Below are 15,026 nucleotides of genomic sequence, written 5' to 3'. Positions count from 1 at the left end.
TATTATAAAATTTCTGAGCTTATAAAGTTCAGACTGGTGAACTTTTCTCCCTCCTTCACTATATTTAATTTAGCTTGGACAGTGATTTTGTTGATTCAATACTCATCTCTTGGGGTTATTTTAAAAAACATAAAATGATTAAAAATCCATGTCCTCATCAAAATAGAAGTTGCTATTCAGCATGTGTTTTCCCTTCCAGAATTGATTTTTTAAAAATGTTTCTATCATCAAATCTGGTATCAATTTGTGAATCTACTCACATGTATGCCAATATATTTCTGTGTTTTCTTTTATTTCTAATGCTTGTCTAGTTGTCATGAGAATGGCCCACTTATAGTGACAGATTGTGTTATGTCTATGTGGTAAGAAAAATGCAAAAACTATCGTTTTAATATTTCCCACTTGATCTATTTTGAGCTTTTCTCAATAGAAATTCTCAAACAAGGGCAAAAGTAGCACAGCATAGGCTATTTCTTTTCATTAAAATGTATAATTTAATTAAATAAACACATACTCTGGAGTTGTCTTTTTTTCACTGCAGTGATAAAGAAGTGTTCTCCTCAATATTTGACTAGCCTTAAATATTATTATTAATTTTTCAATAATTCACTAATTTACCAAGATAGATATAACTAATGTTTTCATATTTTCACTTGTCTTGCTAAGGATTTTGAGTTGCTCAGTAATAAGCGGTAAAACAACTAACTAAAATCTACTGTGTTCTTGAAAGTAAATTCTAATGGAGCAAATATAGAAAGATCTATTGTTGTTCTATAAAAGAAAGAATGGTATTTTTATTTTTTAAAATCTATTTATCTTAATTGGAGGCTAATTACTTTACAATATTGTAGTGGTTTTGCCATACATTGACATGAATGTCATATTTTTAGATATGGATAAAGTTTTGAGTGTTTTTTGTACCTCGTATTATTTCTGTAGGAAAGTTGACATTTTTAACCTGTTATTTAAGAATTATCACTCATATAAAGTGAGATGTAAATACCAATTGTTTAAATACATTAAAATCCAAGGACTTTTTCTTCAAAGAGATTATTCAAAGCATTATGCTCAGGCTATGCCTTCAAAGACAAATGAAATTCTAACACAGAGCCACTGATGGCTGAATTTGATCAACACATAAGAACAATATGAATATTTAAGGCTAAAAATAACTATCCAAAGAGGAAAAAAAAAAAGAGCACACTTTGCTTTCCTTATATAATAGAATTGTGGCCATATCAGGATATCTGCCTCAAATATCAATTTTGTAAACTTAAGTTATATTAAAATGACAGAAAAAATATATAGATAGATAGATATAGATATACCCTTTTTGGTCTGAGAATAAGTCATTGAATAACAAAATATAGAGCCTTCGTTTTGTTTCAAGGCAAATTATGCTCAGAGAATGAGATTATATTTGCTAATATTTTATTTAACACATGTCTACTCTGGGAATTATAATTTCACAAGCCAATAGCATACAGATAATGTCCCTTAATAAGTCAATAAAGAAATAACATACTTCAAACCAATGATAGGTTAATTATACTATTTTTCCAGACGAAGGGCACGATGAAAGGAATAAGGTCCAAATTTATCTGAGGTGTACCTTTCTGTTGCAGGAAGGGGGGCCCTTTCCAGGGCCTGAGAGTGGACTCCTGTCTAACATTTGGAAATAAAATGTCCAAGGAGATACATGTACTGACAAAGCGAAAGACTTTATTGTAAATGGGCTCTTGGGTGGAGGGCAGGAGAGTAAGAGAAACCAGAAGGACTGCTCTGCCACATGGTGTGCGGTCTCAGATTTTATGATAATGTGCTTAGCTTCTGGGTTGTTGCTGACTAATCATCTTTTTTGGCTCATATTTGATCTGACTCAGGGTCCTCCTTGGTGATGTTTGCATCTTTCAGCCAAGATGGATTCCAGTGTGACGGTTTCTGGGAGATTTGCAGGACATATCATCTTCTGTCCCTTTCTTTGACCCCTCCCAAATTCTCCCAGTTAGTTTTCAGTGGCAGCATCACATTCTTTATCAGGACCTCCTGTTTCAAGACAACTCAGGCAAGAGGTTATCATTGCATCTGGCCAAAGCAGTGGGTTTCCTTCAACAGTTCCTTAACATTTCTGTGAGATGGTTTTGGGAGAGAGAGCTTAGCCAACTGAGAACTGATGTTCAGTTGTTAGTGCAAAGATGAAAGTCCCTTGTTACTAGAGCATATCACTAGAAAATGAAGGCATTAATGCCGGCCAGCATGATAATCTCCTTCTTCCAGGCCACTGCATGATTTTCACCACTGCTAAGCAGAGATCCACTTTCCTAGGCAGGAGTTAATACTCCAAAGTCAGAGAGCTATTTAGATCAGCAAGAGTCACCTTGTCTGGACTGAACACTCTCAGATGGTTCTCATAGACTCTGGATATTTGTACTCTTAATATCTCTTTGCCATAGTTGCATCTTCATTTGTTCTTAATTGATAAAACCCCAGCAGTGCCCCTTAGTATCTGAACTACTACTGCGTACTTATCAACAGCTGCAAAATGTTGATGATGACACTTTGACATAACAAGTTCAACTCTCTTATCAAAACAATATTACTTTTAAAAACTTTGTTCTTAGATCAAAAAAACTACATATTTGTCATGAACAAGTAAATATGAAATCATATCAAAGCACTGTACAACACCATTCATTCTCTTACTATACTTATTGTATCACTTTTTGTACATACCCTTATTTCAAATTCAACCCTATCTCATCCCCAATTTTCTGTGATGCTCAAAGAAACATTCACACAACTGTAACTATTATAGGAAAATGTAATAAAATATTAGGAGAAAGGACTTTGGGGAACATAATTAGCTAGAAATGTTAGATACATGATACTTTATCATGTGATGTATTCATCCCATACAAAGGAGAATGAATTCAAGGGATAAATGGCCTAAATGCTTACAGAGTCTTCAAAATCAGTTTACTGCCCATTTCCTGAGGTTGAAGTCTTATATAAAAGCGAAAAGAATGATTTTACCAGGATGGCTGCAAAAAGGATTTAGTTGAATAGAATTGAATTAAGGTGTTCCTAAGACCCACAAAAATCAACATTTAGGTATTTAGGGATAGTATCCAAAACTGTATAGATATTTATGTTTACTTCTAAATCATGAATCTCCAACCAACTTAGATTTTTTTTTTTTAAGAAATGTGTTCATGCTCAAGATAAAAACTCATCCATTTTAAAATGAATGGAAAATAAATGATATAATAAGAGAATATCTTACAGGAAAGATGTCTTTTCTTGGCTAATGCTTATGTGAGCTAAGCATATAACAATTTGTGATGCCAATCGAAGGTTTTATATTGTTCAACATATTGTTGCATGATATTTACAATGTTGTTATATACTTTTCCTGAAACCACTGAAGAATGCAACAAATAAAAATAGTTTCACTAGAAAACCAAAATTGTGTATTATTGCACTGAAAATATTGGCATTTTTTAAATGTACTTACAATAACAAATTGAAACTGATTTTTTGTTTTTGTTTTGTTTTACTTTGCTTCCTTTGCCTACATTTTATCCTAAATCAGCGGAAATCCGAGGGGAAAAGGACAATAAAGGTAAGATGCCAATTTCGAAGAAAATTGACTTTAAAATTCGTTGCACTATCTTTTCTTAAATTTCTGAAGCTACAGTAGCTATTAAGTGCAGTTAAAACTGTAAGTATTTAAGATGACATATGTTGTAGTTCTGCCTTTAAGGAGCTTCAAGCTGAGCTGTCTCTACATGTTGTATTACTTACACAGTCCTGGAAGCAATTTTCAAGGCTTATTTTATTTTATTTTTCACCAACATTTTCTTCTCCCAATGTGCCAAAACAACATACTGATGACAGCATCACTTTGTGAATGTTCTGGTTATAGTTATTTTATGATAAATTTTAGCAATAGAAGGGACCATGTTGGTGCAAGTTCACAATTAACAGTGACAGCAAAAGTTAGTAAATATGAAGCATGATGATGTTGGATAAGGTCACTGAGAAAAATACTATAAACATGGTTAATCAGTAGGTTGATGTTCTCTGAGAAATTGGGCTTTAAAATGTCATATTTCAAAAAAAAAAAACAATAAAAATAAAATGTCATATTTCAATGTGAATTTTTTTCTAATTGAAATGTAGTTGATGTACAATATTATGTTAGTTTCAGATATATTACATCGTGATTTGACATTTTGATACATTATGAAATGATCACAACCATGATAACTCCAGGAACCATATACAACCATATAAGTTATCACAATATTATTAACTATATCCTTTATGCTGTATATTACATCCACATGACTTACCTGTTTTAAAAGTGGAGGTTTCTATCTCTTGATCCTCTTTACCTTTTTCATTCACTTCCCTCTCCTCTGCCAACCACTTTTTTGTTCTCCATAGCTATGAGTCTGTTTTTGTTTTGCTTTGGTTTTTAGATTCTGCATATAAGATCCTGCAGTTGTTGTCTTGTCTGATTTATTTAACTTAGCAAAATGCTTTCTAGATTCATCCATGTTGTCAAAAATGGCATGATTTTTAATGATTGAATAATGTTCTATTACATATATACATACATACCACATTTTCTTTACCCATTCATCTACTGATGGACACTAAAGTGTCTTCCATATCTTGGTTATTGTGAATAATGCTGCAATGAGAGTTGGAGTGTATATATATATCCTTCTGATTTAGTGTTTTTGTGCTGTGTGGTCACACAGAGTTGGACATGACTGAAACGACTCAGCAGCAGCAGTGCTGTATCATACGACAGTTCTATTTTTAATTTTTTGAGCAAACTTCATAATGTTTTCCACAGTTATCTATACCAATTACATTCCCACCAACAGTACACAAAAGGGTCCCCTTTTCCATAAATCCTCAGCAACATTTGTTATTTGTTTTCTGTTAATGATAGCCATTCTGACAGGTGTGATTTGAAGTTCCCTGATGGTTAGTGATGTTAAGCATCTTCTCAGGCGTCTGTTGACCATTTGTATGTCTTTGAAAAAATGTCTCTTCTGTTCTTCTGCCCATTTTAATCAAGTTGTCTTCTTGTGTTGAGTTATAAGTGTTCTTTGTGCATTTTAGATATTAATCATTTACCAGTTATATCATTGCAGATATGTTCTCCCCTTCAACAGGTTGCCTTCTCATTTTATTGATGATTTCCTTTGCTATGAAAAAACTTTTGAGTTTAATGTAGTCCCATTCGCTTAATTTTTGCTTTTGTTTCCCTTCCTTGAGAAACAGACACCCCCCCCCCCCCCCCCCCCCCCCCGCCAAATATTGTTAACAGCATGCTGCCAATGTTCTCTTCTAGGAGTTTTATGGTTTCAGGTCTTACATTAAAGTCTTTAATCCATTTTGAGTTTATTTTTCTATATGGTGTGAGAAAGTAGTCCAGTTTGATTCCTTTACATGTAGCTGTCTAGTTTTCCCAACATTTTTTTTTGAAGAGACTTTACATGTATATTTTTGCCTCCTTCAATGTGAAAATTTTAAGTTCTGCTCATGTATATATGAACAGTCTAGCTTTCTAGAAAAATTTGAAGTTTTTTTACTATTAAAAAAATAAACTAGGCCACACATATTGTTAAATTTTAATTACCTCATTGATTAGACTGCACCACCACTAAAAATAAAAATAATTCACTGACATTTATTTCCTAAAATTTATGCCTTGGTTTCTTCACCATGTTTTGAGATTGAAAGAAATAGGTTTCCCTTAAGCTTCTGATGGAAGACATTTTGGAAATTAAAATCAGTAAGCCTTAAATGCTATTTATATTATGAACCAAAACATTGCTGTAACCATATGCTAGGTTAAATGTGATTTTTTTTGTAAGTTTATTTATTTTTTTTTTAATATCCTCCTATAGTTTGGAAGACTAGATTTTGTCTTTGAAAAATAACTTACCAAAGGATGGTCTAGACTATGCTCGAGGTACTCTGTTAGCCCTGGATGGGTTTATCAAGTGTGAGAATTACCAGAAAATGGTGCCTGAGTAGAATGTCAAAATGTATTTTCATTAGTGTTTGAGAGATAAACTAAAATATCAGCATTATAAAATTTTCACTTTCTGAATTTCTAAATGCCTTTCTGAACTATCTTATCACTGTGACCTTGGAATGATGACTTTTTTAGAATTAACTCCTCCCAGATGTCAAAAGGTCATAGAAGAGTTCTACAATTAAAAGGAAGGAAGCAAGGGTAATGAAATGTTACTAGCTTTATAAAGTGAAAGAAAGAAGCTCTACAGATTTTAGGTGTTCCAACATTCTCAAAATTTGTTCCATCTCATAATGTGAGAGGGCCCTGGGGGATACAGTTTGCTAGTTTTTGTGGGCTAGGTAATTTCATAGGCTAACAAGTGGATTATTCCAACTATTTCTGGGAAGGGGCAGAGACTTCCAAGAATTGGGATACCACCAACTTTTGAGTCTTTCACTGTTGGTCTCCAAGCTATCATGGTGCCAGTGGGTATGTCATTTAGCATATGCTAATGCATTACAATGAACATACAATGAGGCTCGAGGTCCCCTGGAAGTGAAATCTTCCGCCATCTTGGACCTGGAAGGTTCTATCCAGTTTTTGTGACATCCTGTCTTTCTCAACAACTGTGTCATTCTTTTCATGGTTGTGCCCTGCCTACTTCTCTCCTGCCTCAAAAGCAGAGGATAAAAAAGGGACAGCTGTGAGCAGTTGGTCATTTTTCCCAGCACCATTCTATACCAAAATAAACACAATAAAATTAACTCACTAATATTGTGCTTACTCTGTTCAAAACATTGTGTGTGTGTATGTGTGCATACATATAAATGCATATATGCATATATCTATACTTCTATTTCCACATCTGTGTCTCTATACCTACTACAAATTTAGTCCTAACATGAATCCTATAAACTCTTTTACAGATGAAGAAATCATGGTACAGAGAGCCTAAGTGACTTGCCAGAGTATAGAGCTCACAAGTAGAAGAGATATGGTTTGAATCCAGACAATTTATCCAGAATACCTTCTAAAAAAAGAAAAAAAAACCAAAAAACTGAAATCGTAAAACAAATACTTCTTTCATATCAAAATTGTTTTTTATGTATGTGTGTGTTTTAGTAATTACCCTGAATATGCTTCATGTTTTAAGATGCTTCTGGAAGAATAACATTTTTTGAAAATTTTACCTCTGACAACTCTGATGATGCTACAGACTTCTTATCAAACCCTTTCACTCCATGCCTAGATTGATGTAATATGGTTAACATATACTATGGAGATTAGGTCTGTTCTGTGATGCCCTTTGTTTTTGGTTCATTGCATTTATATATACATTTGATGTTGGATATTAAATTCAGGAAGCTATAAACCTTAAATATATGGTGTCAGAATGTTCATTAACTTTGGATTTATTGCAAATGTTTCCATTAAAAAAAAATGTTTTCTCTTGAACTCTTGAACTTCACCTATGTAGACTTTTAAATTTAGATGATAAAACATGACTTTTATTATCAGTTTAATTCAAAGTGAAAAATATAAGGTTCCTGCAGTTGTTTAAAATAAAAAACGGGGGCCCCATATTAGCCAAGAAAGAAGTATCTAAATGAATGCTTTGTCTTAGAGTCTAACACATCAAAGGATCTAGAAACTCAAACATCAAAGGACCTAGAGTTGCTCAATGACTGCCCCAGCTATTTACATTTAAATGACTTCAGACGCCTCACCAAACAGACTAGTTTTAGATTCCAAATCAGAGGTTTAAAGTACAGAGATAGACAAGTTTTTCTACCTCCCTTTTAAAAGATTACATTTCATAGAGAAGCTAGTGACATTCAAAGAGAAAAACAAAACAAATGCCATAGTCCATAGTGCCATCATTCTTTAGTGTGGGAGGGCTAAGAATTAATTAAGGGGAAACCACATTTCAACACATAACCACGTGTGATTGAATAAATTACTGTTCAGTTCAGTTCAGTTCAATTGCTCAGTCGTGTCCGACTCTTTGTGACCCCATGAATCGCAGCACGCCATGTCTCCCTGTCTATCACCAATTCCCAGAGTTCACTCAGACTCACGTCGATCGAGTTGGTGATGCCATCCAGCCATCTCATCCTCTGTCATCCCCTTCTCCTCCTGCCCCCAATCCCTCCCAGCATTAGAGTCTTTTCCAATGAGTCAACTCTTCGCATGAGGTTGCCAAAATATTGGAGTTTCAGCTTTAGCATCAGTCCTTCCAATGAACACTCAGGACTGATCTCCTTTAGAATGGACTGGCTGGATCTCAAGAAGAGGTGGAAAGAATACACAGAAGAACTGCACAAAAAAAAGATCTACACGAACAAGATAATCACAATGGTGTGATCACTCACCTAGAGTCAGACATCCTGGAATGTGATGTCAAGTGGGCCTTAAAAAACATCACTATGAACAAAGGTACTGGAGGTGATGGAATTCCAGTTGAGCTATTTCAAATCCTGAAAGATGATGCCGTGAAAGTGCTTCACTCAATATGCCAACAAATTTGGAAAACTCAGCAGTGGCCACAGGAATGGAAAAGGTCAGTTTTCATTCCAATCCCAAAGAAAGGCAATGCCAAAGAATGCTCACACTACCGCACCATTGCACTCCTCTCACACACTAGTAAAGTAATGCTCAAAATTCTCCAAGCCAGGCTTCAGCAATACATTAACCATGAACTTCCAGATGTTCAAGCTGGTTTTAGAAAAGGCAGAGGAACCAGAGATCAAATTACCAAGATCCGCTGGATCATCGTAAAAGCAAGAGAATTCCAGAAAAACATCTATTTCTGCTTTATTGACTATGCCAAAGCCTTTGACTGTGTGGGTCACAACAAACTGTGGAAAATTCTGAAAGAGATAGGAATACCAGACCACCTGACCTGCCTCTTGAGAAACTTATAAGCAGGTCAGGAAGCAACAGTTAGAACTGAACATGGAACAACAGACTGGCTCCAAATAGGAAAAGGAGTATGTCAAGGCTGTATATTGTTACCCTGCTTATTTAACTTATATGCAGAGTACATCATGAGAAATGCTGGGCTGGAGGAAGCACAAGCTTAAATCAAGACTGCTGGGAGAAAAATCAATAACTTCAGATATGCAGATGACACCATCCTTATGACAGAAAGTAAAGAGGAACTAAAAAGCCTCTTAAAGTGAAAAAGGAGAGTGCAAAAGTTGGCTTAAAGCTCAACATTCAGAAAACGAAGATCATGGCATTTGGTCCCATCACTTTATGGGAAATAGATAGGGAAACAGTAGAAACAGTGTCAAACTTTATTTTTGGGGGCTCCAAAATCACTGCAAATGGTGATTGCAGCCATGAAATTAAAAGACACTTTCTCCTTGGAAGGAAAATTATGACCAACCTAGACAGCATATTGAAAAGCAGAGACATTACTTTGCCATCAAATGTCGATCTAGCCAAGGCTATGGTTTTTCCAGTGGTCATGTATGGATGTGAGAGTTGGACTGTGAAGACAGCTGAGCACCGAAGAATTGATGCTTTTGAACTGTGGTTTTAGAGAAGACTCTTGTGAGTCCCTTCAGTTCAGTTCAGTTCAGCCGCTCAGTCGTGTCCGACTCTTTGCGACCCCATGAATTGCAGCACACCAGGCCTCCCTGTCCATCACCAACTACCGGAGTTCACTCAAACTCACGTCCATTGAGTCAGTGATGCCATCCAGCCATCTCATCCTCTGTCGTCCCCTTCTCCTCCTGCCCCCAATCCCTCCCAGCATTAGAATCTTTTCCAATAAGTCAACTGTTTGCGTGAGGTAGTCAAATTATTGGAGTTTCAGCTTCAGCATCATTGCTTCCAAAGAACACCCAGGGCTGATCTCCTTCAGAATGGACTGGTTGGATCTCCTTGCAGTCCAAGGGACTCTCAAGAGTCTTCTCCAATAGAGTCCCTTAGTAATGTTTATTTTCAACTTGAGAGAAGTACAATTGCTTGAACCTGGTTATTATTAAAACAAAGTAATGTTTCTTGCTCAAACACAAACTGGTTCCCTTAGAACTAACCTAAAAATTTCCACTTAGACTTTTTTTTCAAGATCCCTCCCCCTTTAGCTAAAACTAAATCCAGATTGCCCTTAGGGTTTGCCCAAATGGCCATGCTTGTTTAAGAGTATGTTCATAAAAGTGGGAAACTGAAAATGACAGAAATAGAACTGAATGAGATCCTCAAATAAGTACACTTCTTATTTATTTATATTTGCCTGAGGTGAATTTACAAAATGGCTTCTTTCAGACTAGGCTGGCATGTATCAGAAAGAGTAACTATAGTCAAAAAGCAAATAAAAGCCATTGTCTGTCATTGACCTCTCCTCTTCCAGACCTCTGGCACTTGTGTAGCCATTTGCTCCAAGGCTACATGAAGAAGAGGGAGGTAATGAGAATGTAAAGGAATATATATATATTAACCATTTTACTGGTGTCTCCAAGGCACTTCTTCCCTTATCCTATTCAATAATCCAGGAATATTGGGAAGTTTCTTCATCATAAATTATTCTAACTGTATAATTTAAGAATTTGAATACAACACAGCATATTGAGATATTTTTTAAAGGTTATCTCTAAATGAAACTAATTCTAAGGGTATGTTTATGAAGAGATATATCCACAGGCCTTGGCTTTAATGAAAGATTATTTTTATAATACTTTTTGCAGCATGATAAACTAGCAAATACATGAAGCTAAATCTGCAGCAATTGTGAATGCTATTTCTTCTATACTAAACAGTTTTTATTTAAATAAAGCATTCAATTGAATGTTAATAATGCTATGAGAAAGTTAAATCACACTAAGTGCTCTAATTTAGCATCACCACCTACAAGCAAACCTATTTACCTTTTTCCTACATATGTTCCATAGATAGGCTCTTCCAGGGGCATTGTACTGCAGGTATACTCTGAGTCCTTTGGTAGTGTCTTAAGAGCTTCTTATTTTGCTTTGGAACTGATTATTTAACTCAATGGGTAGTGAATGAAAATTTAGTCTTTCTATGCTCCTTTTCATTAACTTTATGTCCTGGGGCTTGAATGACTGTCCCAAACCTTTTCAACTATCTTCAAATTTCTTTTACAACCTCCAACCCTGAATTACTTTAGGTCCTACGTCCTAAGATGGAAACCATCTTTGTAACACCAATATATCTCTGATTTTCTTTCTAGTATCTCATTTGTTCCCTTTTAATTGCTGAAGTATCTAGCTCTTTAGTCTCTTTCTACACTCCACTTCCATTTTTCCTTTAAATATACATAAATGTCATTTGCCAAGGAAAATAAATATGAAATAGCTACCCTTCCAGGTAGACTGAATACTCTTTAGCCATTGCTACAATTCACTACTAAATTGAAGGAATCATCTCTTTTAACTGCATTTTCCCACCACACATTTCTTGCTATAATCTTTCCTTTCAGTTGAAATATAACCCTTTCATCATTTGCCCAAGATTTTCTGCTTAATATCTCCAGAATTTCTGTTACATTTGACATTTTAAAAACTGTCCCTCTCTCATTATTTCTGGAAACCTTTCTTCCATAAAGCCATCTGTGATCTGTCCATCCATTTCTACACATAAACATAGTGTTTACAGCTGGATTGTGAGTTCATGTTAATAAAGTACATATTTCTTCTGCATCCTTTCAATTCCTAGTGTAGAAAATGAAAACTTTTCCATGTTAGATTCTTTGGCTAGTCTAATAATTAAATTGATATAAGACAGATTAACAGGAGAAAACCAAATTTAATTTCATATGTATGGGGGCTCATAATGCTCAAAGAAGTAACCAAAGCAGGCAACTTTTATACCTTTCAGATAAAGAAACAATACATTTGTGAAGGATTAACAATACGCAGGGATTTGGGTTTGGGGTAGTAAGCTTAGTAAAGAAGTAAGGTAACAACGTTTTTCTGTGCAACCTCTCATCCCCGACTTCTCTGAATCTGGTCATGAGAATCTCTATCTTTCTCCTGGAACAAGAAAAATATCTTTCACATTGGAGATTCATTTCCTATTGTTAGAGGGACAAAGGAAGGTCAGAGTTTCCTTGTACTTGCTGTTTCTTGTTACTTTCATTCAAAATAATTAATATGCTGAAGCAGTATATCTTGGGATGGCCTGCCCTGAACCTGTGAGCACACTATCCTATCTTGTTTACTTTTTATAAATATTTACTGTATTTGTCTTATTTTAAATTTCTAAATTTTGATGAGCTTAACTGAACTGACTTAATCCAAAGGAAACTGACTTCTACTTTTCCAAAATAAAATGTGGAATATTCAACTAATGTAGTAGCAAATGCTTGATTATATAGGGATTTATAAATCTTTTTAAGGTCCTCTGACTACATGTAAAATACAAGGAAATTGATATCACAAACAGTGAGCTACTCCTTAGCCCTAATTCAGGCAGTTGTAACCTGTTCTTTGCTGTGTATGGAAGTATCCTAGGAAAATCAATGTTGAGAAGAGTCTTCTTTTTAAAACTCTGATGCTTTGAATTTTTTTTTCAAGTATTTTTCTGTAAGGTCCCAGTTGACTGAACTGTCCATTTTGGGCTATTTCTTTAAAAATGTTATTTTTCTTTCCTCTTATGCCAAAAAAAGTGAATGGGATAGGGGGTGCCTGTACTGTGTCCTCTTCCTTGTCCCTTATTGAAAAACGCTAAGCCTCTTTTGAAAATGTTCTAAGTATTTTGCCTATCCATTGTCTCACCTTGCAAAATCAAAATTCACCCATTATATCTCTGAGAAACAGATGTTTTCACTCTGTGTGTGGCATAGTACTGAGGGCAGTCTGAAATAAAATCATACATATGCATTTCAACTGTAAGCCCTATTCTGAATGTATGGGAAACAATAGACTTAATAGACTTTACTTAATAGACTTAAGTAAAATAAGTCAGAGTTTTAAAAGGTTTTGAAAAATATTTTATTCAAAGAAGTAGAAAAGGAGAAAGCAATTTCAAGGTGTATTTGAATAGTACTCTTATGTGTATTAAATGCACTATTTCCATGCCTTTATCTTTACAATACTGTTAGATGTAGTTGCAAATTCAGCCTATCCTGTATTGGGTTAGGGTTAGGGTTAGATTGGGCAGTTTTCCATTCCTTTTTCTCTAGTGACTGTTGAAAGTCCTTGCTTCTGTTCAGTCAGTTCCATCTGAGTCAGTACATAATTTAGATGCCTTGTTTGGTACTGTCTATGAATAACTCAACCACTGGTACTTTGAAACTGATACCCTAAACTATACTGTTCAGATTGGGATTTATGCCTCTGATCTCAACCAAACAATTGAACTATTACAATTCTATTCTAAATTTAGATTTTCATATCAGAAACAGTGACATGGATGTTCTCACTGCTAAATTAATGACACTTTTGAAATGGAAAATTCCCCTTGTTTTAGTTTATAAAAAGATTTATTTTGCTTTCATCTTCTTTTGGTTTATAGGTTTATTGGAGATACAATTCATCCATTTAAAGTGTTGGTGTTTTTTTTTTTTAAGTTTACTTTCCTATTGTTTTTATTGTTTTAATTGAAGTATAGTTGATTTACAATATTGCTTGTACTTTAGGCATATCTCTTTCTTATTTCATATATTTTGATTTCTGAGAGTAGTTAGGAGAGGAAGCTTTCTTAGGCAATTTATTGGATAATGTTTGCTAATAAACTGTGCCAATATCATTGCTATAGAGATATCTGCTGACCACTTTCTTTTGAAATACTAGATAAATCATGTTTATTTCATTCAATCGTATATTTTTCTCCATGACTGAGCTGAGGCTTAGTTACTCCATGATCTATTGCTTTTTTGCCACCAGTAGAGGACAGACTTTTATTCAGTTTATACTGCGCATATGAGTCACGTTCACATGTGTTATACCATGCTCTTTTGCAGTGATGCTAACTTTTCATAGTTTTCTAATATCCATAATTCTGTGAACTTTATAGTAACAAGATATGTAGAATTTTCATTGAGTCTTTGAATCATCAAAAACTCCTTTATTATCATATTTTAAATATTTCTTGTATGTGTTATGTCCCTTAAGCAGCATGATTTGAGGACTAGAACAAGCAGACACTAATGACAAATGTTATAAGTAGACTGGACCCATGAAGATAGATGAAGTCTGGCAATGTATGACAGTACCGATTCAAATATTTTATCTTCTTCTATGACAAAATATCTGGGTTTAAGAGTGCAGTGTGAGTGTGTTAGTCTCTTAGTTATGTCCAACTCTTTGGGACCCCATAGACTCTAGCCCACCAGGCTCCTCTGTCCATGGGATTCTTCAGGCAAGAATACTGGAGTAGGTTGTCATTTCCTTCTTCATGGGATCTTTCTGACCCAGGGATCAAATCTGGGCCTCCTGAACTGAAGGCAGGTTCTTTACCATCTGAGCTATAGGGAAGTCCCATTAGAGTGCAGTATAAGTGGAGTAATAGTGCCAGTCATCTCTTTCGCCAAGCAACGAGCAATCTTTATATTGGAAGATTCAGGAGTTTTCTTCTGAACATACATTTCTTCAACAGAAATAGTTAGCAAGTGTTGCTAAATCAGATATCGAGACATTTATAAATAAAAACAAAAATTTTAGAGTCTTGTATCTTGTGGTCATTAGGTTAGATACATTATCTTTGACATACTTCCTTGTATTCTTTTATTTTTCACATATTTGCCCCTCATCATGCATTTAATTTTTAAGGTGGGCAAATATCCCACTTAACTCATAGGGAACTCAAAGGGAAGCCTCTGAGAATTAATCATCAGATGTTATCTTACCAAAAAACTATGAACATGTTAGTTAATTTCCTAGCCCATCTATTGAGGATTCCTGTGAAACTAGTCTACCTCATTTACTTGAATTATTTCTTTATACCCTAAAAGATGCTTCTAGGATTATGCTTTAGAGACACTAAAGTGATAAATTTTACAATATAATGTTGAGGT

At 34.8% G+C, this 15,026-nt stretch overlaps 1 protein-coding gene across 2 annotated transcripts in view; it reads left to right on the top strand.

Annotated features, from left to right (window-relative positions):
- PCDH11X (protocadherin 11 X-linked) overlaps positions 1 to 15,026 on the top strand; it is a 965,230-nt gene that overhangs the window by 495,556 nt on the left and 454,648 nt on the right. The window contains exons 5-6 of one of the 2 annotated variants that reach the window (XM_070291134.1): positions 3,593 to 3,622; positions 6,970 to 7,422. In XM_070291134.1, coding sequence (XP_070147235.1) covers positions 3,593 to 3,622; positions 6,970 to 7,002 — 63 coding nt within the window. In that variant the 3' untranslated portion in view covers positions 7,003 to 7,422. Of the gene's footprint in view, positions 1 to 3,592; positions 3,623 to 6,969; positions 7,423 to 15,026 lie in introns of those variants that run through there. The other variant, XM_070291133.1, reaches the window with a different exon arrangement.

This window comes from Ovis canadensis, chromosome X (genome assembly GCF_042477335.2).
Source record: "Ovis canadensis isolate MfBH-ARS-UI-01 breed Bighorn chromosome X, ARS-UI_OviCan_v2, whole genome shotgun sequence".
NCBI classification, from domain to species: Eukaryota; Metazoa; Chordata; class Mammalia; order Artiodactyla; family Bovidae; genus Ovis; species Ovis canadensis.
The sequence above is the reverse complement of the archived record's forward strand: the minus strand, read 5'-3'. Positions and strand labels throughout refer to the sequence as shown.